The sequence below is a fragment of the Pristis pectinata genome, chromosome 7, assembly GCF_009764475.1.
Source record: "Pristis pectinata isolate sPriPec2 chromosome 7, sPriPec2.1.pri, whole genome shotgun sequence".
Lineage (NCBI taxonomy): Eukaryota > Metazoa > Chordata > Chondrichthyes > Rhinopristiformes > Pristidae > Pristis > Pristis pectinata.
Window position 1 is genome coordinate 22,038,788 of NC_067411.1, and position 24,783 is coordinate 22,063,570.

At 36.4% G+C, this 24,783-nt stretch overlaps 1 protein-coding gene across 3 annotated transcripts in view; it reads left to right on the top strand.

Annotated features, from left to right (window-relative positions):
* pik3r1 (phosphoinositide-3-kinase, regulatory subunit 1 (alpha)) overlaps positions 1-24,783 on the top strand; it is a 66,060-nt gene that overhangs the window by 30,282 nt on the left and 10,995 nt on the right. For 2 of the 3 annotated variants that reach the window (XM_052019268.1, XM_052019269.1), the window contains exons 3-8: positions 8,153-8,245; positions 8,801-8,875; positions 10,184-10,315; positions 11,464-11,665; positions 11,860-11,954; positions 24,586-24,688. In XM_052019268.1, coding sequence (XP_051875228.1) covers positions 8,153-8,245; positions 8,801-8,875; positions 10,184-10,315; positions 11,464-11,665; positions 11,860-11,954; positions 24,586-24,688 — 700 coding nt within the window. Of the gene's footprint in view, positions 1-8,152; positions 8,246-8,800; positions 8,876-10,183; positions 10,316-11,463; positions 11,666-11,859; positions 11,955-22,053; positions 22,219-24,585; positions 24,689-24,783 lie in introns of those variants that run through there. The other variant, XM_052019270.1, reaches the window with a different exon arrangement.

The following is a 24,783-nucleotide window of genomic DNA, read 5'->3' on the forward strand; positions in this document are numbered from 1 at the left end:
AATCCTGCCCTCTGTTTTGCAAAGCAATGCCTTCACCTACTGTTAGTTTGTTCTAAGAGAAAACTTTTAGAACAAGGTACAAATATAGAGTTGCATGACCAGAGGAATTTTATACCAATATCTTCCCCCACCTGTGGAAAACAGCTATTTTCTGAGAGAATTTATTTTCAAATTTGTATAGTCAATGATCTTCCCTTCCTCCCCTTCCTTTTCTCTATCTTCCCACCCCCCCCCCCCCCCCCCCCCCCAAGACCTTGGCTTAACTTTCAGTACAGGGATAAGTCCACAACTGAAATATGATTTGTGCATTTTAATTGGCTTTCATGCCACTGCCCATGTTTGTTTTGAACCTTGCCCTCCTGAGAAGTCTGGGAAAGACTTTGTTCTGTTTAATAGGATTTACCAGTTGCCTAGAATAGTTCATATTGGGTACCATTTCCAATTCTACCTCAAGTGTGAGAACAGAGGATTAATTTCTCTCGGTCTCTTTGCATTGTTCAATTTGTTCTTTGCTGTCAAATAAAGAGCTGCAGTATGTGAACATTTTTTTTAAAAAGACCTTGGAGTGCTGTGTGGAAGCTTGCCTTAAAGGACTGACTTGAGTTCTAGCACCACTAAGGAATATGAAATTGTAGTTACAGGGCTAATTTTATGTACAATATTCATGTTGATTTCTCAGGGTCTGTCAGATGACTGTGTTGATTAACCTATCCCTTTTCCAATTTAATAGAATGCTGATTACAAAAGAATCATCCAAGCTTGCAGTGGAATAACATTTTAAGAAAGTAATGAACCTAGAAATGAATATTCTGCTTGTACTTGATTCATTTGAATAATATTTTTTCCTGGTGCTATCTGGCTGCAAGAGAAATCAATTTGGATAAATTATTTGGCATTTATTGAGGGTTTAGAATATAGCATAGGAACAGGTCCTTTGGCTCACTCTGTCTGTGCTGACCATGATGTTGTAGGCACCTTCCCCTCTGTTTAAACAAAAACTTGCATGTCTCCTTTAAACATCCCCCCTCTCACCTTAAAGCTATGCCTGCTAGTATTTGACATTTCCAACCTGGGAGAGAGACTATCTATCCTATTTATGCCTCTCATAATTTTATAGACTTCTATCATGGTACCTCTTAGCTTCTGATACACTAGATAAAACAATCAAAATTTGTCCAACCTCTCTCTGGCTAATACTCTAATCCAGGCAATGTTCTGGTGAACCTCTTTTGCACCCCCTCCAAATATGGCCTAACCAAAGTTTTGTACAACTGCAACATGTGGAGAGGAGAAAACATGTTTTGCCTCCTAACTGGTTACTGTCACCATTTTTTTTCGCGTTCATTTTTATCACAAATGAGTTAATAAAGTTTGAAATATGGCCAACCTGGTTAAAATGGATTTGACAACTAATTTTGATAGTTTTTCCAAGTAGCAGGGAAAGAAGAAAGTTAGAAAAACATGTGAAATCACACACCATGAGAATTAATTTGCTTTGGCTGCAAGCTGCAGAAATTTCTTAGTGGTTTTGTGGCAACAAAATCTTGACTAATTAACCACTAGTGTGTTATTAGTAAAAAATTGGGAAGATAATGTAATTTGAGATCAAGGGAATTGTATGAATACAAATCAGGATGCATCAATTGTAATGTAAATAGCATTCACAGATTAACTATGTTGTATATATTTTTTAAAGTTTCTAAAAGCTGCCATCTGAGCATGTCCTTTTGAAATGTTAGATGATTTGGAGTCCATTGCTATACTGAGTACGTTGTCACGCAAGGCAGTATTGCCTGTTTCTGCTTAGAGTTTGTTGCCAAGAACTGTAGCGTGGATGGGAAGGTTTTCTTGGGTGGATTTATATGATTGGTTGTTGCTTAGCCTAGTTAAAATATAGAACCTGTGGAATCTGACAGTTGTGATGTGTCATCAGAAGTCTGACTTTACTGGCATCAAATTCATTGCAAACTTTGAAAGTGCGGATAGTTGGATGGTTCTGTATACGTGTAGCCTAGCTAGAAGGAGCGCACCAATTTGAGCACAGCTGTTTTAACATCTAATTGATGACCTGCTCTGTCTGAATTCGATGAAGATGATTACTTTAAGTGAGAAGTTGATTAAAAACAGCAGCAAAGGAGTCTACAAAGTTACACGAATACTAAAGTGCAAACTTGCTTCTCGTTATTCTTGTGCTCCATTGCTGATTCTACGAAAGGAACCTTCTCATTGTAAGCACATTTTTATGTAGTTGTATTCTAATTTGACAGTTTAAATTGTGCATAATACATAAAAATAACATAACTGAGGTTCTTGGTGGTTTTGATAATTTTAAATGGTCAGTAATAAAAATATGTGGTGTACTTTCCCACCAGGCCTGAAACAGTGTCATGTTGGCATAATAGATTTACATAGCCTTCAAGCTTTGGTTAAATCATTTACTACTTCCAATAATGAGCTATTACAAAGGAAAAAGTCTGTAGATTTGGGTTGGAGGAGGGCAGGGGGAATTGGAAGTTTGCCTCTTGAAACCGTAAATGGCTGACATTAGTTATGAATCACTTCCATGTACTGAACCATCATTACACATACTTTTAAGTACAAGCTTTTCATTAAAAAAATAATGAATTGCCATGGCTATATAGGCTTTCATTACTTGTTGATTTTGATATGGCTAGTTGACCTTCCATGGTGGTGCTGGTGAACAAAATTTCTGTAGATCTTCATCTATTCTCACGTGCTCTCTGTATTTCCCATTTATGTCCATTTTACATTTATCATACTGTTTACTTACATGTGCAGAATGTTTCAGGTTATATGACTGTGCCACAACATTCTGCTATCCATAAAGGAGCAAAAAGGGAAGGTTTTTCTAAATCACAAGAAGTTAACTAGGACATCAGACTAAAGTTGGTGGTTGGAATTTGTAGAGGTAAACTAACATGAGAATGTTATTTCATTAAAGCTTCTTACAGTGGTGCAAGAAAGAGAAGGTCTTTTCAATCAGTTGCAACTTTAGAAAATACATACCCATTGGATGTTGTCTGATTTGAATGTAGTCATATCTGTCATCTAGACTGTATACTACTGGGCTTTATTTTCAAGCACTGGTTGAGAATGTTCTAATCAGTATGTTTTGTAATGAATTGGATATGAGGCATAGTAAAAATTAGAATCAGTTCATTTGCTGTTGATATCAAGAAGCACCTCTTCACAGTGGGTTATTAAGATCTCGAACTCTTTCCCTGAGCCAGTTAATCCTACATTTAAATGATCAAGGCTATGATGCACTTGTATTGAGTAAGGATAATTACCAAAACCCTGTACAAACCCTTCAGAAGGGCAAGGCTAGCAGATGAAGGGGGATGACTACACCTGCAGGTTTCCCTCCAAGTTGCGCACCATCCTGGTTTGGAAATGTACCATTCCTTCATTACTGAGTTTAAATTTTGGAACTCGCTACTCAATAAGTCAGTCATGGAGATGAGTAGAATTGAGACACAGATGAAAAAAAAAACGCAATTTAATTGAATGTTGGAGCAGTTGAATAGCTTGTTAATAGAATATCATTATCAGTGAGAGCTAATAGTATAAAAAGTTAAAAGGGATGGTTGAGAAGACTGGGTGCTTCAGTGGGCTATAACTTAGTTAAATAAATTTTTCACCCAGATATTAATAATGTGCTGAAGTTCCTTTTGACCTGATAGAAACGAGAATCCCTCAATCGGACAGCTGCCTGTGTTAACTTGCATGGTGAACATTAGTGTTTTGCTTTGAGCAACAAAGTAACTGCTTTGGGTGGGGGAATAGAATGACAGACTTGGTCATTTGGGTTCGGTGTTGAATGTAGCCAGAAGACCTGGACGCTGTCCTTTGGTATATTAGAACCTTTTGCACTAATCTGAATTTGTATGTTTAATCCAAGCGATGCCATTTAAAAGTATTAGATTTAACTACTACACAATATAACAATTATAAAGAAGTGAAATAATTCACACACCTACCTGCACTTGTCTTTATTGCCAAGGTTGGCAACCCCATTCAAATGCTCCAAGGCCCTCATGGTTGATGGCTGACAATTTTCTTTCCCTCCCCTGGCCCATCATCACAGATTGTAATACATACATTTTTTGTGATGGACTTTTTTTTGCAAGTTGACTTTAATGGAGCTTGCTGTGAGCAATAGCCCCACCCCATTTAATCTCTTTCCAGCAGCTTTATAATTTTGATTGCATGAGATTAAACTAGATTTTGGATGTTTCCTTGGTTCCTATAGTAACAGGTTTATCCAATATGAGCTCAAGTAGTCTGTTTACATTAGTTAGGCATTAAATTTGTTTGCTTAATCCTAGAAATTAAAATTTTCAGGTGTATAGGAACTGTCCTTTCATCTTTCTGTACTTGAGGAATTGAATGCATTGAACAAACAAGTCTAGTGCTTTTCCATTTGCAAAGAGTTAAATGTTCAAAAAGTATTGCATATAGCAAAACATTTGAATTAACTGCAATATCCTTGTGTTATGGTAGTTAAATTGATTAGAAGCACCATCTGCTAAGCAATTTGACTCTTGTAAGCAGATGTATATTGATGCATGGAAAAGTTTTGACATGGTTGCAATTGTTGGCATTAGTTCTAAATTGGCTGCCAGAAGACGAGGAAAAGTCAATTGCCTTTGGTCTGCTATTGGAGAGCAGTTGTATATAGGGGGAAAAATTGTTATTTTCTGCTCAATGATATAAAAGAACCTATAAGTAAATAATACCATCAGATGGAAAATTAGCCATGTTTTACAAGGTTTGGTTTGGTGACCTATAGTTGCATTGAGTACTAGCAACATACTGGCACATACTAGCTCATCACCATAATTATAGCAGTATGTAAAGTATTGGTTTCTTTTAAATTGTAGCTATTTATTTTTCCTAAGCAACAAAACAAATGAGAAATATTCCTAAATCTTTAGGATTACACTGACCATATATTTCTGTTTCAGACATGGGCAGTTGTGAACCTGATAAGAGGTCATTTGTTTCCTGTTAATCAGTTACAGGTCTAAAACAATTTACAGTTGTGTAATATCTTTAATGTAGTAAAACATTCAAGAGGGACAACTTGAATCTCTCCAGTTCTCTCTCCTTTTAAGCAAGAAATTCCAGAGCTTGGGCAAAGACATCTGAAAGCACTACTGTCAATAATATGGCAAAGCAAGTGAGCAATATCCAAGAGGCCACACAACCTTCTGAGTACCTTTTTAATTCAAAAATGTTTGTCTTTAAAGCAGTGCTCCCCTTGCTTTGTGTTGTATTGACATTATAATTAGTGTTGAGATGAGGCAAAATCATATGGCACCAATGTGCAGCTATACTTTAAATGCAGCATCTATCACAATAGATCAGTGTTTGTGTTAAATGCAGAAAATTGTTAATTGACTGGGTCGTGGTGTTGAAAGATTGGGAATATCTGATTTATTTCTATGATTTTATGGGATGATAGAGCAGGCACAAGGAGCCAAATGACCCACTGCTACTTTTTATGTTGATTTTAAAAAAAAAAGCATTTATTAGTAACAATATTATTGTTTGTTAAAACAACCCGCTAAACTGAGGACCCCAGTTTAATATTATAACCAATGGATACCAATAGTGGTGTTAGAGGACATACTTGGTACTGCACAGAAATGGAATACCCACTGAAGGGGAAGATAGAACGTCTAGAAATCAAAAATACTGAATAGTCGGCAAGTCAAAGCCTTCCTGACCGACCTCCTTTAATTCCTTGAGGTGGCAGAGTGGGCAAAGATAATATAATGTGTCCAATTTATTTTAATTTGTCCAAGACCTTTTACAAGGTGTCACACAGTACATTAATTAATGCAATTGGGATGTGGAACAAATAGCACAATGAATAGCTAGCAGATTTCAAGATAGGTTTAAAGGTTAGATATTTAGCAACAAAGTGAAAAATGGGGTCCCATAGATATTAGTGGTACCACTGTTCCTTGCAGTTTGTATCACTAATTTAGATTTTGGAATCTCATAAATTAATTCCTAATAAATTTGTTAAGAGTAATCAAGAGTATTGCAACATTAATAATCTAATCCTGTAGATTATTCCTAATTGGCCAATGAATTTTAACACTTATTGTGAGATTGCATTTTGCTAAAAGAAAGTCTTGTATCACTTGAAAAATAATCAAAGGGAATAAAGTACAAATGTATATCATGAAAAGGAGTGGTGATAAGAGTAAGACCACCTTACAAAAAGCAACCCAAGCACTTGTACTCTTTCTAATTCATCCCTCTAAATCTGAATTTGTCAAATCCGTTAGACACATCTTGGAGTACAATGTATAATTCTACCCTTCCTATTTAAAAGTATATAGTAGCACTGTGAAGGATAGAAAATAGATTTATCAGGACAATGCCAGAAATTTTGGGGTTATAAATTTAAGTTTTGTTTCTTTGGAAAAATTATTGCAAGGTTTAACTAAGTGCTCTGATAATTATGACAAGTTCTGGTGGATAGTACTTCCACCTGTGGGGAGTAGCAAAACGATAAGTGATCAATATAGGTTTGTCACAAAAAAGCAAATAAGGAATTTAAAAAAAACCTGTTTATTGTTATAACGTATTTATATCCAGAGAATGAAATGAATATGGAAGTTGCTGCAAATGCAGTAGTTAGAGCAAATGTAAAGATGCATATAGAGGAAGGTGAGATAAACGAGGGAGATGGTAATAAGTTTGATTATTCTGTAAAATGTGTAATTTTATACATCCAAAGCATTTCCTGGGGTGGGGGGGGGGGGGGGGAGAAGAAAGCTTGAAGTCTCTATCTTCTGCAACATATCTTGCATGTGGAGCAAATGGCAGCTTTCTTGACCATGTAGAGCTACTGCTGTATGTAAAAATAAAAGCTCTGTTTTGTCGAATTTGTAAAGCACCAAACCATGTATTTCTCAGAACTTAGTAGAAGTTTCATTCAACTGTAACATTCAGAGCATTTCTACCATATAAAACGCACAATTCAACTCTCATGCCTTTTCCTCCATCTCATAGAAAGCTCAGTGGTTCATATAATCAATATTTTCCTTTTTCTCTTATTATTGACACTTTTGTAATTTAGGTTTCTTGCAAGGATTTTGTTTCATCTATGAGCATGCTTTTAATTTAACTTTGGTTAATTAAACATAGCTGATGTGCAAAACTAAATTATATGAAATATGGACAATCTTCATTTTTATTTCTTTTGGAGAGAAACTTTATGCACATTTTTGAATTGAACAAGGCATCACATTTCCATCCTTCAATAATGGAGGCCTACTTGAGATGCATTAATTTATGTAATTGAAGGCTCAATATTATAATTAACAGAATATATCCAGTCCAACACATCACTTGTTTACAAATCTAAAGGAATTAGTTCGTTGAAGCCCAACAACGTAGGCTACATTCCTAAATCCTTAAATGAAAAGGGGGGTAGAATTCTGCTCTTAGTACTGATTTAATGACATTTGCTTTTCTAATTCTGATTCTAAAACTGAAATAACAACACAATTACAGACCATCTTTTCCACTTTAATGCCATGCAAAGGATCACTCTGGGAGCAGAAGTACAACAGCAGTGCCCTCATCTGGTGATGACAGTGCTGGACTGTTTTTTTTAACATACACGGAATTTTTACCAACCACATTGAATTTCATACCCAATCCAAGTTTCTCTAGTTAGTAATTTTAAACATGTATGTAACTTGGAGCTGGACCAGGACTAGATACACGTTGCACAAATCTGATGTTGGTGGAGCAGTAAAGAGGTTGCTACCTTCTAGTAATATTTTGAACTCGACTTTGTCAGGAGCTTTTTTTTCATAACCTGTTAAATTACAACCTGGGAATTGTTTAAACAGAACAGAGCAGCTCTTTGCTCTTTGAGATAGTGTAATAAATTACTTCAAGCCATGTAAAGTCAAACATTAAGCTAAAAAGCTTCTCGTGATGTTTGGGGAATCGCAATGAAGGTATGATCTGTATGAGTGCCAGAGTGATAGGGGGAATGTGTCTGCAATATTGACACTGTCAATAATTTATGTAGCGTTTAAACAGTTATGCAATTATTTTCTGTCTATTAAAAGATTACATTCATTTTTAAATTCTTCAGGTCCTGTTCTACCAGATTTAACAGAGCAGTTCTCGCCTCCGAGTCTTGCTCCAGCAATCCTTGTGAAGTTAATAGAGGCTATTGAAAGAACGGGTAAGATGAACAAACCATGTTCATGATTTGAGTTTCTGAAATAAAATTTTGAATTAAAGCAAATAGAAATGTTTTTTTTAAAAGATGACCAAAATGAACATTATAATCATAGTGTGGACAAATGGCTTGTAACTATACTACTTGTAAGAAAAAAGTTACAAACAAAAGTAACAATTTGATAGTCAACTAGAATATTTCAATCTTTAATTGTATATGAATTTTAGTCAGAAGTATTTTTAGTTAAGAATATTATTAGTAGTGCTACAACTTCCAACTGATCTCCAAATTATTCTGTCAAATGGAAAATTTAATGAAATGCTTCTAGTAACTAATGTCTGTATTTTGAATGCATGATATACTGCATTAATAAGAGCCATAGTTTAAGGATAGTGTGGCTTGTGGAAATGAAGGAGCTACTCTACATTAGTACTTTGACTATTTCTAGCCTTCTAAACTGATGGTTAAACTTGTCACTTAGCCTTACAGTTCCCAAATTTTCCAGTACAATTTGAGCTTGTAGCTCACTTAATGCAAGAATTTGATTTGTGTTCCTAGGTCTTGAGAGTGCCAACTTATACCGGACTTCTGGTTCATGTGGTGGTGCTGAATTAAAGCAGTTGTTGGATTATGGTAAATACACACTACATTTGGATCCTTTTCAAGTTGTAACACTTAAAGCCTGATATAAATGTGTACACAGCATTTCTTTATATCAATGGTTAAGTGCATTGCCACTTAAGTGAACTGTTGTGTTTGTTCTCACTCACTCGCACAACACCCCCCCCCCCCCAAAAAAAACACAACAAAAAGATTGGTGTAGTGGTTGAACTTTTTCCATTTTGCAGAAAGGAGTGTGGAAAAGTGCTGGGGAATGTTGTTTGTTCTGACTTTTTCTTAAATTTCACAGCCTTTGCTTACTCCCACTGAAGTTTTCAAAAAAAATCATGTTGATTTGGGTAGTCTTCGTATAAACCTTGGCATGAAGCTCCTGAGAGAAACAGTTAATCTGGGTAGTCTTGGGTTTGTTTCCAGTGCAGAAGTACTTTTTTTTAAAAGTCTGTACCTTTGGTTACCACTAGGGGGCTGCTTAATACAGTGTTTCAAGTTGATCATATTGCAGAAATCATTTACCAAGGGACCAAATGATACCAGCTGATTTTTTTTTCCAAAATGAATTTATCCCATTAATCATTGAGATCACAATTGTTGCTGCCAATTCCACCCTTTGCTTCACATATTTTGGTTATATTCACTGCTTTGCTTTATGTAGACTGGCACAATTCATTAGAAATAAAAGGTCAAACTTGTAAAGCAGCAATGTTTTTAATAACATGTATTCCTAGGCTGATGGAAAGAATTCCTATACAACTTTTATCTTCCATTATAATATTTCTCCATTCAAATAAAATCTTGATGTCATGAATGCCAGTTTGAGACCAGTTTTATCTAGATATTGAACAAAGCAGACTAGCTGACCATTTGATTTTTTTTCCCTCCATTATGTGACCCAGCACTCCAAGGTACACTTCAGTGTAATGGGCCCCATGGCTGTTTTTCTTTCTCCTGTCTGGGGGGGGAAAAAGGCAATATTTATGTGTCCATCGGTAGTGCTCTGGTTGTGAATGAGAATGGGCTACAGACTGAACTTTGACTGCTACTGATTAGTAAAACACACCACCATTCCATCTAATCCTACCACTGGGGAGTCCTAATATGGTTACTTGTTGAAGTTTGTATGTTTTTGTGCTGAAAATCTGCCTAGCACTTGGGCTTATCTGAAGACATATCCCATAACAATGCCACTGCTTTTTGTAAACAGATTTCTGCTTGCTTATAACTCTGTGCTTTCTCTACAAAGTTAAGAGTTCAGTAAAACTAACAACAACCAATTTGTTTTGAAAATAGTTCTGTGTAGTTATGTGTATTTCACTATGCTAGATGCAGCTTCAGTGGATGTTGAACAGTTTGATCTGCAGTCACTAACTGAGGCATTAAGGCAATATCTTCAGGAACTACCAAATCCTGTCATTCCTACATCCATCTACAGTGATATGGTTTATATAGCTCAAGGTAAGAAAGAAATAACCTGAATCTACAATGAAGTTTTTAGTTTTGGAACATAAAGATCTTCATAGCTTCTGAAATACTTCAGAAGAAAAATTATTTTCAGCAGTTAACAAATATGCAAATGCTAAATCGAATTCCAGAATCGAGAAGGTTGCCATGTTGGGAAAAATGATGATCAATTTATGTATTGCAAAATTCTATATAAATTGCTATGACAAACTGGCAGATTAAGTTGTTTTGCTAATGTTGAGTAGTAAATATTGCACTTAATTTAAAAAAAAGTGATTTTTAACAAATTTTCAAGTAATAGGGCAAAACAGAAGATCAAGTTAGCTAGAGGATAGATTGGGCTTTTTGAAAATTTCAGGGAAAACTGCTTTTTATAAATTTACCTCATCCCCAACCTCACCCTTTTATCCAGCTCTCACTCTTTCATGGTTTATATCTATATATGCTTTGATTAAAAACTTCACATATTTTTGTGATTGTTGGCAAAATGTGTCCAGTCAATATCACAAAATTTTGTCAAAATATGACTTTGCTTTATTCATTGAAAACTAGAATAAATAATAATCCTTCAACTGTAGTTTGTCCATGGATTTCAGTAATTGTATTTATTGAGAAATAACTGCATAAATGTGTGAACCTCTAACGTGATCTTGATCTGGCACACAAACTACTGAGACACTTAACCACCACTTGTGCTATGTGGTATATAAAGTTTAGGTGTGGTTATGTAACAAAAAATTTTAAAATTGCAGAAGACTTTAAGCTTCTCCGTCTGTGGCGCTGGTTAGTTTGCAGTGTGTAGACCTATTAACATCAGTGCATAATGCAATGAAAGGATGTGGTTTATCCTATCTACTCTATCTATAAATTGTCCAATCATTTGCATTAGAGAAAAAGCAGACCTATAGTACAGCACATACTAAGTGTTTGTGGTCTGTATCACAATGCATGCAGTTTTCCATTAGCTGCCCACAGTACCTTAAAGGTTTTCTTTTAAACCAGACGTGGATTATTAACTGTCATTATTAATCTGAATGTTTCCTTAAATTTTGGATGCAGTGAATTTTGATCATGAATGACTACGTTAGTAGATCTTTTGTCTAGTTATTGACAGCCATGATATTTAACTTTTTTAACTGCAGAGGTACTCAATACAGAGGAGTGTGCACAGTTGCTGAGGAGAGCTATCCGGTCCCATAATGTGCCTCAGCAGTATTGGCTTACTCTTCATTATTTGATCAAGCATTTCTGCAAACTTTGTCAAAGCTCTGGGAAGAACAACCTGAGTGCAAGAACCTTGGCGGAACTTTTCAGCCCTTTGCTTTTCAGACAACAGGCAGCAAGGTATGTTTGCTACCGGGAAGTCTGTTCCTGAAGTATTTGAGAAACATCACAAAACATTAACTTTTTCCTGTTTAAGATTTTTTAATGGTTTATAGCCAATCATTTAAAATTGAATTTACTGTTGTAATATTTTTAAAAGCAGATGTTGTGCTCTTCATGGTTTGAGATTTTGAATTAATTTTTATCTTGTCTAGTTCGGATACAAATCCTGAATATCTCACAAAAATTATAGAAGTACTTATAGCCAGTGAATGCCACGAAACCCAGACTGCACAAGCACCAGCACCGGGTAAGATTCGACATGATCATTTGTTGCTTGAGATTCAATATGACTCGCCTAAATGTTTAAAATGTATAGCTTATGTGAGGCGGAATGGTGTTCTGATTCCAGCTGGATCACCTTTTTGTGTTTTGTATAAAGAACTAATCCAGTTTTACACTTTTCATTTTAGTTTGCTCTCATTTAATAAGTTTTATATTTGAAATTTATACTACAAGATGATTGACTTGGCACTGGATAGTTTTGTTTTGTTGTACAACTCTTAGTTTATTTAACAGAACCCTTCAAAATCTACACATAGCTTATTTATTCTGCTACCTAACATTATGTTGCTAACTTTGGTGAAGAACTAACTTTGAGCTTTTTTAGTAGTTCTCATTTTTAATATGTTCTTAAATAATGATTTGAATGTGAAGCTGGTCAGCAAGAATGCCAAGATCAATTATCTACATGAAGAATTGTTTTCCTTGCATATAGTTTATCTTTTCCCATAATCATCTGAGCTTTCATATTAATCTTTAAAAAAAATACAATATTCCATGCAGCTTTTTCAATAAATTAAATCAGTTATGTGGAAAATATGGGGTACTCTTGGGTGCCCATTTCAATTCTTGACGCACAACTGCTCTAATATCATGCACTATGTTCTCTTGTACACTTCATTTATTATCAATGTAATTTCAATCAAAACTGGCCATCTGAGTAAGATGGGGAAATGATTTAATGTCCTTTCACTGATTAAGAGGGGTGTCATAAGTGACCAGTTGCTCAACTAGATCTTCTTCAGATATGTGGCATGGACTGTCCTTGCAGGCTGAATATTTTGTTTTCCTCCTGCCTGTAAGGGGTGACAGAGAAGCCCCTTGACCTCTGTTCAGTTTTTTAATGAAGTGTAAAAAATTTTGAATCTTAATTTAGAATGCTACACATTGTAGCATGATTGAGATGTTAAAATTTAGCCTTTTTTTAATGACTTTTCACTGGTGGTGAAGGATGGTGGCAGCAATGAATGTAGTTTTGCTGCCTTGTCAGGGCAAGCATCTCAGATATAGGAGTGGTGGAAAGCAGCCCACATGGCTGAGTCTTAAAGATCCACTTGCATTCTCAATAGTGACCAGTGCATTGAAATTAATTTGTAAAACTCTGAAATTATTTGGGAGTCAGTTGCTGGATACATCAATAACCACACTAAAAATATTTCTGAATGAATATTTGCACAGCTTCCATCTATGTTATGTAACTATCCTGTCTTTAAATCAGCAGTTAAATATAAAATCAAACCATTGAATCATCTGTTGGGACTATTATTATTGGTGGTATAAGAAAAGTTTGAGACCTTTTGCTACATTTCTGCTTTCCCTTAACCATTATAGAAGTCTCTCAAATGGGAGTGTCATTTTTTTTTATATAGCATTCGAAGAAGACTGGAAAGCAAATTTGTAACATTCTTGGGATGCCTGATAAGTTATCCATAGTCTGTTTAAAATGTGGCTTACCATTGAGTGGGTTTCAAAGTCCAATAGATGTGAAATTACCTTCTCAAGATGCTTTATTTATTAGTCATATACTTTGTGCTATCAGTGATGTTTTCATAAATATTTGAAATCAAAATATTGTATTCTTTGTCTCGCTCTTCTAATAAACCTTGATGCAAGAGGAACAAAACCTCGTCTAAGTACATTGTGTTCTTGTGGACTTGATAATGAGTTCAAATTTCAGATAATTCCTGTTTTCTGAACCGATTCCAATTTCCAACATTCCTTTGGTCATCTTGGATAATTATGCATTTGCACCTCCTCTGGACTTCGTTACCTGACACTCATCCCTTTTAGATATTTATTTTCTCTTGCTTTGCATTTTATCTTGCACCTTTTTTGCTGTGTCTCAGTACTTTATTTCTCATTTTCTTATGAATGCCCATCAATCGGAAATATTGCCTCCATTTCTCTTTGTACAGATGCTGCCTGACTTATACTTCCAGCATTTTGTGTTTGTATTTCAAACTAATTTAATGCCACGAATCTGAAATGAAAGCAGAAAATGCAGATCAGGTAGCATTTTTTTTAAGAAATGCAAACTCTTACAGCTCTATAAACCCTGTAAGATGTCTGCAGTCCTCTAATCCTGGTCATCTATGAATTTAATCACTCCTCCTTTGGCAGCCATGCCAAAAACGATCAGCTTTGGAAATCTTCCCTCAACTTCTCCTTGTTTCTTTCTGTCCTTCTCAAACTATTCTTCATCTGAGCTTTGGTCATCAACACCATTGTAGTCTTATGTAGTTCATTATCAACTTTTGTCTGAAAACCCTCTTGTGAGGGGCCTTCTGATTGTTTGTTCTTTAAAGGCACCTTGTAAATAGAGGTGGTTGTTTCTCATATCATCTGAGGTCAGTTTCTTGTCTGAACCTAGCATTGCAGGAGTCCAAAGTTTGACATTTGTTCTATACCGAGTTAACTAATTTCTATTGGATCGCCAATGGACTACAGAGCTGCCATTTAGGGAAAGAAAAAATTTTAGATCCAGATTGCCTTGGTGACTAATTCCCTGGGGAGGTAGGAAATTAGCATATTTGAAATTTATTCATCACTTTGAACATAATTGTCTCTTTGGGCATTTGTTTGATTCCATTCTTCTACCTTTTTAACCCCACATTATATTTATCTTCCTACTCTTTGCTTTGGACTTCATACTTGTTCTTGGGCTACCAAGAAAATGAATTTGCCTTTTAGTCTAAGGAAAATTAAGGTGATAATACATTTAAAAAATCTTTTTTTGGTAGCACGCTCCTCTCAAAACTCGTGTCCTCGCCACAAATTTTTCATAGGCACTCAATTTGGGGGTTATATGTATGAATGAAATGTAGTTCCATTATTTAGAATTCATTGTGTAATGGTGGTGTGTGAAATAAATGATAGGCATGTGAATGAAATTGGACTTGGCAGTCTTAGTGTCTAAAAGTGAGCCTAGAGGTCCACAGTGGTATATATGACGCAGGAGTCGCTGCTGGACACCACATTGTTTGAGGCATCCACAGGAAGTATGCTGAATAGGCAGATTATATCCATTAGTGTCCAATGCTGATTTGTTGCCAAAGCTGCCATTTTGAAGCTCGGTGCTACAATGAGTATGCACTAATGCACTTTATTGAATATCCACTCAGAGCCAAAAGGATTCCAGTCTACATCACCCCCACTCCAAACAGTGTTATTTAAAAGTTCATGAATTATTTACAGCTTAGTTGATTTACTTCTCCATTGCTACATATCTGCAAGTGTTTTGTGGTTTAAATTGCTGTTGTATGCAACCAGTAATGTAGCTTGCACTGAAGGACTTGGCTGTTTTTGGGCATCTGTACAAAGTGTTCCCAGACTTGAGTCCATTGGTTAGCTTCTTTCCAACATAGCATGATTGGAAGAATAGGATTATCTGTATCGGGTGTTCAGGGAGCAATTCTAATGAATCTCTGAAGAAAAGTATGAAATATTTATACTTCAATAAGGATGTCCTTGAATAAGGTAGGGCAGGGATATTATTGCCACTAGCTGACTAATATGAACTTTTTGTATCTGTCATCTTCCAGACTGGAGTGAGAAATATTTGTAATATCTCTGATTTCATCCACTTCTACATAGGGAATATCACTGGTTCTCTATTCAAAAAAAAAGCCAACTCTAATATTCTGTCTTGTCAGAGACCAGCAGGGGGGTTAGAGAAAAAATAGGTGGCTTTGCAAGAATAGGTCTTCCCCATGTGACAGTGTGCAGTTGACTGCCAATCATATTTGTGGGCACCAAGTGAAAACTTTGCTGTATGCTAAAACCAAAAGAGATTACACTCCCTTAGTGTCCAGCTGGTATAGGATCATAGACAATGAATCATGCAACATGGGCTGCAAACCACCTTCCTGGCTTTACTCGTAATGTCTTCATTTCGTGGGCACCGTAACAAACTAAGTGATTCCTGAGCAACAAATGCCATACAGTGATAGCATAACAAAAGTTTCTAGTGTCCAGTACAGATGTTGCTGGGCAACTTGCATGTAGTGAAAGCCCTGCTGCTTCACAAAATGTGATGGAACACTGCTCTGAAGGGGTGCCTCCTTTGTTAAAGTGTTTATCAAGATTTGTCTACCGTTTGCTACACAACCTTTTTGCTGTGAGAAAACTAGGTATGTGGTGAACCAGATGAGAAGTAGGAGGAGGAAGTGCAACCTAGACAACTCCTTCCTGTCTGTGAAGTGCAATTCCACTATTTGGGATCTCAATTCTCCATTCACAATCACATGCCTTCCTTTCTGTCGCTGCCCATAATGCTGCCTGCTCAGCCACGTTGCAAAGCCACAAATCAAATGATGCAAAGCAGTTTGTAAGTTCATTAATACTGTTCAATGCAAAGAGTCTCAAGTTTCTTTGCTTGCTCTAGTGTAACCTCACTGGGTGGAGCTTAGCTAGTGAAAGACTACCTATTGACTTTTCTGGGGAAAACTGGTGGCTTTGCTGTTTGTCCTCCAAGCAGGTCTGGAGGCCTGGCTGTGGACTCCTCCAGCTCAGCATGGGTAGCAGCAATCCAGGCGGACTAGCTGACCAGCAACAGCGGAGGTATCGATGGAGTAGCAAGGGTGGGAGGACAAATGCTGTCCTGACAGAATATGACTGGTTCATATCCCATGTAAACAGTACAGCCTCAAATTCAAATGATCTCTTTTGAAGGCTGGATTGCTTTGACACATTGCAAGGTATTTGGCATTCTGATCTTCCATCTGTGATGGCAGAAACCAGAATTTGGATGTTTGTTCTCAGGTGTTTGCTTGCTGTATTCTTTGGAAGCTGCAACTTAAAGGCAGTGCATCAAACTTGGTTCACAAGTTATGAAGCTGTTAGCTGCCACAAGTTAGGCTCCAAGCTCTGTGCAAAACCCTGTACCAAATTTGTGCTGGACTTCTCTGTACTCCTTGATCTTGCACACGAGATTTCTTGTAGCCATCCCACTGTAACAAGTGTTTAATTTTGTACTTTGAGCCTCTTTACACTTGGCATCTTATTGAAGTCCTCATCAGAGCCTACTATATCACAGCACTGTAATCTTTGATATTTCTAGCTCTTTTGGTAGCCATGGTCCAATGATGGCCAATGGTCTCCCTTGCATGCAGTTTGTCCTGAAGGGGAATTGAATTGGTGAGTGGCGTGCGGTATTTGAGTCATGTGGATGTCCTGGATGAACAGCTGACTCAGTAAATGCAGTGAAATGTGGCAGGATTGCTAAGTTTTTGAGTATGCATGAATGTTTGGGATGAGTACTGAGAGGAAAATTTGGTAGTGAGTGATATGGTGCTGTGCCTGGGGGAGTGCAGGTAAGCTTGTGGCAATACAAGCCACTCAAAATGTTGACCACCTCCCCCCCACCCCCCCCCCCCAAACTGATTAAAGAATCTGTCAAGAATATTTTTTTAAAAGAAAGCTAATGTCTAGGATTGTTACTAATACCAAGCCTTTCTAAAATTGCAAGCTTATAGTCAGATGACCTGAAAAGTCCAAATCTAGTTCAGAGTTCATGTACATCCTCATTCTCTAACCACAATTTTAGTTGGAATTTTAAGTTATGGGGGTAGTATTTTGAAGGACTCTTGATCTGGAGAGGAGTTCAAAGTCCATGGCAGCTGGGAAATTTAAGTTTGAGTAATTAAATTTGGAATAATAAAAACTAGTATTAGTAATGTTGACCATGAAACTATTGTGTTGCTCTAAAAACCCCATTTAGTTCACTACTGCCTATCAGATAAGGAAGTCTGCCATCCTTATCCAGTCTGACTGATATTTGACTTCCAAATGTTATTGTGGTTGACTCTTAACCATCTCAAGGGGAACTAGGGAGGCACAATAAATTCCAACTTTGCCAGCATCCTGTCAATGACTAAAGTAATTAAATCATTGATTTGAATCTGATTGTTGGATGACAAATGATCAGGCACTTTTCATGCATGGATTTTGGTAGTTATTGGTAAGCAATCGTTTATGGTCTATTTTTAATTCTTCTTGAGAAGGTAGTGGTCTTGAACTCTGTGCCAAAAGCAAATGCCTCAGTTCATTGGGAGGCATTTTCAAGGATTTGACCTAGCAGTTGGGTTAGGATGTGGTGGTCATGGTTTCCACGTGTCTGCTATCCTCCTCTTCCTAGGTGATAGAGGTCATGAGTTGGGGAGATGCTATTGAGGACACCTTTTGAGTTGCATTATATCTTGTAAGTGGTACAGACTGCAGACATGGTGAGCTGGAGTAGAAAGAGTGAATATTTAAAATTGGGTGTCAGTCAGGTAAACTGTAATATCTTGGGTGGTGATGATCTTTTTGCATTATTAGGAGCTGGACTTGTCCAGATAAGTGTAGAGTACTCCAACTCTTTATGCCTTGTAGATGAAAAAAATCATTGGATTAGTGGCTTGTACACCCAGCCTTTGACCAGCTCTTACAACACCAATATTGGTTGTTCATTTAAAAGTTTCATCTTTAATGGTCCCAGGATGTTGGTGATTCATAAGTAATGTTGAGGATGTGGTTTGATACTCTTTATGTGGATTGACCAGTACTTTTGTGACTTGGATGTCACTTGCCACTTGTCAGAGCAATCTTAAATCTTGGGTCCTGATGTGTGGGAGCATGAACTTTCATTATCTAAGGATCTGTGCATGTAATAGAACAAAGTGCACTAAACACCAAACATGACATTTCTGATGCTATGAAAGAATGGTACTGAAACATCTGAAAATGTTTGGATTTAGGAACTCTGGCAGCTTATGCTGGAACTGTGATTTCCCTACGATAACTATCTTTCTTCCTTGCAAAGGAAGACGGCAGCTAATGGAGAGTTTACCCCAACTTCTCATCAACTTCAGTTTTAAGAGCTCTTTAATGTCACAGTTGGGGAAATGATGATTTGATGTTAAAGCCAGATGCCCTTAACTTGCCCTTGGATGAAATTAGTTTTTTTTCTGGTTTTGGACCAAAGCTGGTTTGAGGCCTCAAGCTGAGAACCTGGTGAAAAACAAATTAAGCATCAATTAGCATTTTCTTGGAAAGTGATTTGTGTCAGTGCTGTTTACACCCCATTCCAATGTTTTGCAGATGGTAAAAAGGAGGGCAATAAATGGCCAGATTTGGTTTGGAGTGTGGACAAGACATGACCTGTCATTTTCTGTGTCGTGCTTAAACAAAGTCATTAGGACACCAGTGTTGTTGGAACCCCTAACTTGAGCTCTATCTGCTCAGATGTTTATTAATATCATGGAAATCAAATTGAGTGAAGACTAGTTACTGTGACAGAGACCTGAGAAAAGCCTATAAATAGGACAATCACTCAGTACTTTTGGTTAAAGATGGTTGTCTTGTTTTTGGCTGTTATGATGGACCTCAGCACTGTTAAGGATACAAATGTTTTTAGAATGGCTGCTTCTGATATGTCCACCCCCAATCATATTAGGAAGTGGCAGGACTAATAATTTGTTTTTAGCTGTAAAGCAAATTGAGAAGTTATTTTTGGAGCATAATGTTTCATTTTAAGATAAATTTTCACTGATGTGGAAGGTTAAATTCCTTTAGAACAGTTCAGTTTCTTTATTGGGAGTATTCTTAAAATCTATGTGCTGAGTTGCCTGCCACGTGGGCATTTCTATTGAAATACACTGAGGACTGAAATATGAGCTGTCTAAAGTAGTGCAGTAATTTTTGTTCTGCACCTGTAGTCTGGCTTGAGGGGATTGATAGTCAGATTCCAAGTTGGATTGCTTGTGAAAGAAAGAAGCTTGAGGAAGGCTTTGATTGTATTTTTGCTGAACCAGCTTGGCTGCTTCCTGCATGTAGCTGCTAGAGGTAGTTTGCTTTCCTGCAGAGACTATTTTATGAAAGTTTTTGTAGTGTTTCTGAAATGGGCTTTGGTATTTTCTGTATTGGAAATACCACTTGAAGAATAACTTGGATTTTTGCTAATAAGAACTGATTCAAATTTCTAACTTGCAGCCTTCTCTTTCTCCTTCCCATCATCTAACCTTCCTTCTCAACCCCCCCCCCCCCCCCCCCCCCCCAAGCATGCGCAAAAAATAGAAATCCCAAACTCAGCAAATATTTGAGCTTGCCTAGGTTAATGTTTAATGAGAGATCTTTATCATTAGTTAAATGCAGACCACTAGCTGTGCTGGAAGTACAGAACTTGGGTTCATTTTTTAATTATTAACTTAGTGCTCTGTAGAGGTACCTGCACCCTCATTGCAAAGAGTTCATACATAAGTTGCATGCATTTCTGGGGTGACTAATTACAAGAAACTAATGTTCGAATAGGTTGCTTGGTGTTTTAACTGCAAGATGCTTCAAAGCACACCTTGAAATCACTTGGGGAAAGGCAGAAGCTGGTTGGCTTTAAGTTATTCTGCATTCATTTGTCTGGAATGTTATAGAGGAAGCTGTCTGAAAATAGTTCATCAAAAAAACCAGAAAACCACATTGGTGGTGATGCACTATAAAATGTAAGCTTATCTACGAATGCATTCTTCTTAATTAGCTGGGTTTTTTTAGTATTTTTTTCCTTACAAATTGCAGTATGACTTTTATTTCTTTGTTTACCTTCCCCAGCCCAACCACATCGTCCCTGTCTTAGCATATAACTGGCATTAAACTAAACCATGTAGAGGCAGTGGAAAATAACCTGTCTGTCAGTTCTTCTACCTATGCTGGCTTCGCATATGGTGGTGCAGTAACATTGGTTTGAGCTGAGCATTAACCTGATAGTAGTACAAGTGTCTGCATCAAGGGCTTGGCTCTTTTGGTAAAGCCCTGAAGGTTTAAAATGTTCCTGTCCTGGTTTCATAACTACAGATTAAAGTTTTTTTTTCACTACTGCTGTAAAAGTAATAACTTTGTGTTGCAGTTCATCAATGTGTATTTCTGCAGTGTTATGGTTTATCTTAAATATGCTTTTTTTTAATGTTAATTGTTTCAATAAAAGTGTAACTTTTAAAAACAATCTATGCAAGTAATCAGGAACACAGCAGGTGCTTCCATGACAGGTTTAATGAAAACACTTGTTCTGTGTTGGATTTTGTGCTTTTTAAAAGAATAACTTCCTGTTTCAATCTTTCTCCACCTGACAGATGAATAACAGTAGAAAATTCAAAGTTGTATATCTGTACTGTTCATAAATGGTTTATCTAAAAACTTGTATAGTTGGTTTTGCTTGGAGTTTGAATAGGTTCTTAATTGTATTTGGTTGAGTTTTTTGGCTGTTATTCCCATTGTGATTTTGATTACCAAGTGGCAATGCTGCAGTGGTCAGCTTTTGAGTGGTGTTAAATGAAGGAATGTCTTGTTGTGCTTCGCTTTGACTTGGACCTACTTTGATCTTGAAAACTTACTAGGCGAAAGTGAATGCTTCAACCAAACGCCAAGGTATTTCAAGAGCAAAGCTTTATATGTGTAAGCAAGCTTGTGCAGAGCTTTGCCCGCTTGAGTATGTGTGTATTCTTCCTGTTGGACTTTGCACTATTACCACCCTTGCCTATATGGTTGCTTTTTAAGGTCAGTTGATGCATATTTTAAAATAACTTTGTTAGATAGTTTAACTGGGATTTGTATTTTGTCAATTTTTAATGAATTATAGGTATTTTGAAATGTGCTGTATTTTAGTTCACCTTAGACTTGGTGTTCCAGGATTGAGATAGATTTAAAATAGTGTAAATCCTTCTAAATATTAACACTTCTTGGAATGAACTAGCTGGGTCTGCTGCCAAATGCATTGAGGAGCCTACGTGCTGCAGTTAAGGTTTTGTCAGCCTGCCAAAAGTGGGATGTACCAAACTGGAACCCTTAAATGTGAAATAGAGAATTTTTGGTGTTAATATATTCTGCAGGATTTTGATCTGTTTACTATTTCTGTTTAAATGTAATTTTTCCATTTACTGAATTTTGGAATTGAAATATAAGATGATACTGAAATGCACTGCATATAGGAAATGAGCAGGAGTGGTCTGGTGACATTATCTTGATTGGATTGGCTGTGGTGTATGATGTAAGAGGTTACAGTGCAGCCCTTCATAGGTTTTAAAATGAATTCCAAGACACCATTATAAAAAGACTGCATTTGTTCTTATGATTAACCCTGAACAGCAGTGCTTGAATCTTATTGTGCAATACTGTTTGGAATATGGAAGAGCTAGAATTAGACTACCGTAGAACAGAACTTCACTGTGCCACAGATTTGATGTTTTACATAGAAATGGATCCACCAGGTAAAGCTGCAATGAAACCAAGCCAGCATTGGTTTTAATGTATATGTGTAGTTGTTCCATGTTAGAAACTTGTATGTTATCCTTTTTAAAAGTGAGCAATGTAGGTTATAGAATATTTTTAATCTGTTGGAAGAGGTATGTCATGTTTATTGTAAATGAGGAAGATTTCCCACAACCCACATTCTTTCTCCCCCACCCCCCCCCCCCCCCACCTCTTTGTACCAGACCCATTAACTTCAGAGCTGTATGGGAATACTTTAGTTATTGCTTGTAATTCTATTTAACAACAGATAAAACTAGCTATATTTATCCTTGCAAGAATGTTGAATGACCAAAAGAAATTTTCCAAAAATGTTTTCTTGCTGTAAGGTTGATAAGCTGATATTTAGCAAGATACATCACAGTAAATATTCCTTAGAGCTAACTGCTAATGTAAAAAGAGTGCATTTAGGAAAAAAAATTACATCAAGGTAAGTGATTACCTAATAATGATTTTAAAGAAGTCTCTGAATCTGCACCAAAAAATTGAACTTGTATTTAATAAGCATCCTAGCGATGTTTTATTGAAACCAGTGCAGGATTCGTTTGACATTAAAATGATGTGCAATGTTAAATTCTAGTTTCATGATACAAGGACTGAATTTTAAGAGGAAAGTTGCGCATTCCAGGATTGCTTGTGCAGTAGGAACTGAAGAATGTCTGTACTTCAGCAGCCAAATTGATGAAATGCTGCTTCACTTTAAACTCTAACGTTGACCTAATATTACAATGCTGATTTTTCTGCTTTTAATTTTAACCCTATTTTGATTTTATATAGTTCCAATTAACCACACTGCAGAATATTTACTCCGATTTGTAACACTAAATTAGGAATAATATGCAGCTTTTAATCAGTAATTTGTTGTATGTTAAATTGTGTTGAAATATATGGGGAAAATACAGTGGGTCTCAACAAATGCAAGCAAGAATACTTTGTAAATTCATTTGAACTAGCTAACGTAGTCATGGGTTTTTTAATTTGCATTTTTAGATACCAATATTATATAATAGAGCCTGGTTCATTTTCTTTTCTGTGACATACTTAATGTGCAACTCAAAACCTATAAAGAGCTTGACTGTGTTTAGTGTCTGTATATTAATGACTAATCTTTGACGGTTTAATGTCCACTGGAGCTGAAGAAAATTCTGCAGTATTGTTTTTATTGGCTGTAGAATTTTATTTCTGTATGGTTCATTTAAAGAGCTTTTGAGCAGGGTTTCAGTGCAGTATCTTAACTCTTGCTTAGCCATTTTCTTTTTTGCCGCCTTCCCCACTCTCCCCAACCCTAACCCCCCCCCCCCCCCCCCAAATCAAACAATTGAAGGACTTGAGTGGATCTGGAATACATTTTGAAATTTTTTTTTGTAAACCAAAGATTGGTAGGAGAATACTTGAACATTGAAGTAGAAACTGCTTTAATGTCAGATTTAATCTGACAGGTGTGCAAGGGTTTGGTGTATTGAATACCTCATTTATATATTAAAAAATTTCAATGACTTTATTTCCTGATGCTATATAGTCCTTGTTATGGTGATTATTTGAACATACTTTTGCTTGGCGAGCTTCTTAAATCCAGGTGTGCGTACTTTTTTTCATATTTATTTGTTTTAAAAAGTGCTCTGCAATATTTTTGACCTAATTTGGTGCATGCTTTGACAATTGCTTTAGAATTTATTAATGTAAGTACTGTGTGAGAATTGTCCTACAGAAAATAAGCCAAGGTATTTCAGTACAGAGCTAGACCAGCAATTGAGTTGCAATTGAGTGCACTGCCCATTATCAGTTAAAAGCATTTTGGAGCATCTTTTGGTTTGCACTTACCCACATATAGAATTTTTAGAGAAAAACCAGATTCTCCAAAGCTGAATTGGAGAGAGATGTTCATTCTTATTGCAGTTTGTAACTTCTCCATATTGTGGAGGTATATTTCCCTGGGATGGAATAGTGTATTCAACCCCTGCATTTCAGTCGTATTTAAATAAACCCCCTTAAGTAATACTTAATTTCTAATTTGTTTCCAAAGTATGCTGTTAACACAAAATGATATATTCTTGTGAAGCTAAGCAGCAACCATCTTAACCATAACCAACTGCAATGCTCTAAAAATACATTGTTATATTTAACTACTGTGTATGTAATTAAACATTTGAGAATAGCAAATCTAAAATGTATTCACTTTGATATTTGACGAAACTTCTGAAACCCTCACTATTATTCATATGGGTGGCATGTTATCATAAAATGGATTTGTTATATTAGATATAGTAAAAGAAGCATTTTAGTATTTTAAAATTGTTCTTAGGTTTCTTTATTTTCAATTCATGCAGCTTTGCCTCCGAAGCCACCAAAATCCACACCGGTAACTAATAACGGGATAAGTAGTAACATGTCTCTACAAGATGCTGAATGGTACTGGGGAGACATTTCGAGGTGAGTCTGTAAGCTTAAAAGTTCTTTGTGTTTTTAAAAAATATAGTAAGCGCTTTAGTTCAGCCCTAAGATGGAGTTAAAATTGCTAGCCTGGT